Source organism: Solanum pennellii, chromosome 1, assembly GCF_001406875.1.
Source record: "Solanum pennellii chromosome 1, SPENNV200".
Lineage (NCBI taxonomy): Eukaryota > Viridiplantae > Streptophyta > Magnoliopsida > Solanales > Solanaceae > Solanum > Solanum pennellii.
Window position 1 is genome coordinate 29155864 of NC_028637.1, and position 1793 is coordinate 29157656.

Consider the following 1793-nt stretch of genomic DNA (forward strand, 5'->3'; position numbering starts at 1 on the left):
AGAACAATGAAACAATTGGTGAGAAACTAAAAAAATATCCATAGAAATATAAAAGGATTAGGATTTCAAAAGAAATGGTAATGGATAAATAAGGTAAAAAGTTAAATGTATTTATTATAGTCACATGGTAATTTTGATTATTTCTTTTTAAAAATTAACTCAACTTTGATCGGTTTTGAAATCCCAAATGTAATATTTTCTCACTTCCTTTGATTAGCACTTCCAATAAATTAAATTGTAATAATGTTTGGACAAATAAATTGAAAGGTTGAATGTATGTAATATTATCAAGAATAATTTTGAATTTCTTTTGTAAAAAAAATTAACTTATACATATTTTGAATTTTGAAACTCCAAATGCAAAAGTGTGAGCTAATATATGGAGGAAATTAACAAATATAATAATTTGTATTAAAAATGAAAAAACAACTCTTCAATTTCTGGAAAAATTTTAAAACTACGAGCTCAAGATAATATAAATTTATTAATTCATTTAATGACATAGATAAATAACATACATTGTATGTATGTGTAATTAATGGGATGGTAAAAAAAAATATTCTTTTTGAAATTATTTTTATCTCTTTAACGTATTTTAACCTTACAATATTAGTGTTATAGAAAATCATTTAAATTCATAAGCTATTGCAAATTCTTATAGTAATTATTTTATTAAATGATATACCTATTATTTATTTTTAATTATTTATAATAATTCTGAAATGTATAAACTAATTTTGGAAAGCTCGTAAAATGAGAAGTCATTTTTTATCATTATTATAGGTATTATTAACATTTAGTATGACAACATTTTTAAAAAGGGATAATACCCAATTACCCCCCTAGCCTATACCCAAAATCCCTACGACACGCCTTATCTTTGATGAGATCCTATTACCCCCTCCAACTTTTTTTTTTAAGTAATATATTACCCCTTGCGTGCCTACGTGGCAAAAATAATCTGCAAGGTCGATTTGTTTGTTGAACACGCGCCGGGACCCACTTTTTCGATTTTCGATAAAGTGACTTTAATGAAATATACTCCTCCTCTCTCACGTCCCACCCCACTCCCTATACCCCATAATTAATAAATCTATATGAGCCCTAGCCTCCGCCACTCCCCATCCCCTTACCCCTAAAAACTTCCGGCGACAATGGCACCTAAGAAGGAAAAGGCTCCTCCACCGTCTTCCAAGCCCGCCAAGTCCGGTGGTGGCAAGCAGAAGAAGAAGAAGTGGAGCAAGGGAAAGCAAAAGGAGAAGGTGAACAACATGGTTTTGTTCGATAAGGGTACATACGACAAGCTTATCACTGAAGCACCCAAGTATAAGCTTATCACTCCTTCCGTCCTCTCTGACCGTTTGAGGATTAGTGGATCCCTTGCCAGGAAGGCAATCAGGGAATTGATGGCTAAAGGTTTGATCAGGATGGTGTCTGCTCATGCTAGCCAGCAGATTTACACCCGAGCTACAAACACCTAAGGCTTTAATATTTAGACTTTGTTGTTTATTAGCCTTCATTTTGTTTGAAAACACTATGTTAAGACAATTTTGTGCTATGAGTTGAAGATTTGTTACTCATTGAATTCTTGGGCTTCCGAAAATTATGTAACCTTTTGCTGAAAAAAAATAAACAAATCTATATGAATAAAGATAATGAGTTTTGTTTCAAATTGTTAATATTGATCTTTTATTATTTTATCATTTGGTTTAATATAATTATCAAGTTCAGAATTAATAATCGACATAAAATAAGAATTAATAATCGACATAAAAAGATGTAAAGAATATATC

General features: G+C 30.6%; 1 protein-coding gene across 1 annotated transcript; it reads left to right on the forward strand.

The window, feature by feature from the left end:
- Nucleotides 1-1091: 1091 nt before the first annotated feature.
- LOC107010563 (40S ribosomal protein S25-2) lies at nucleotides 1092-1585 on the forward strand. Its single transcript, XM_015209853.2, has one exon. It carries the CDS (start codon nucleotides 1155-1157, stop codon nucleotides 1479-1481), a length of 327 nt encoding a protein of 108 aa, XP_015065339.1. The 5' UTR covers nucleotides 1092-1154; the 3' UTR covers nucleotides 1482-1585.
- Nucleotides 1586-1793: the final 208 nt, after the last annotated feature.

Coding starts and splice junctions, on each gene's coding strand:
- LOC107010563 (XM_015209853.2), top strand. CDS start 1,155: ATGGCACCTAAGAAGGAAAAGGCTCCTCCACCGTCTTCCAAGCCCGCC.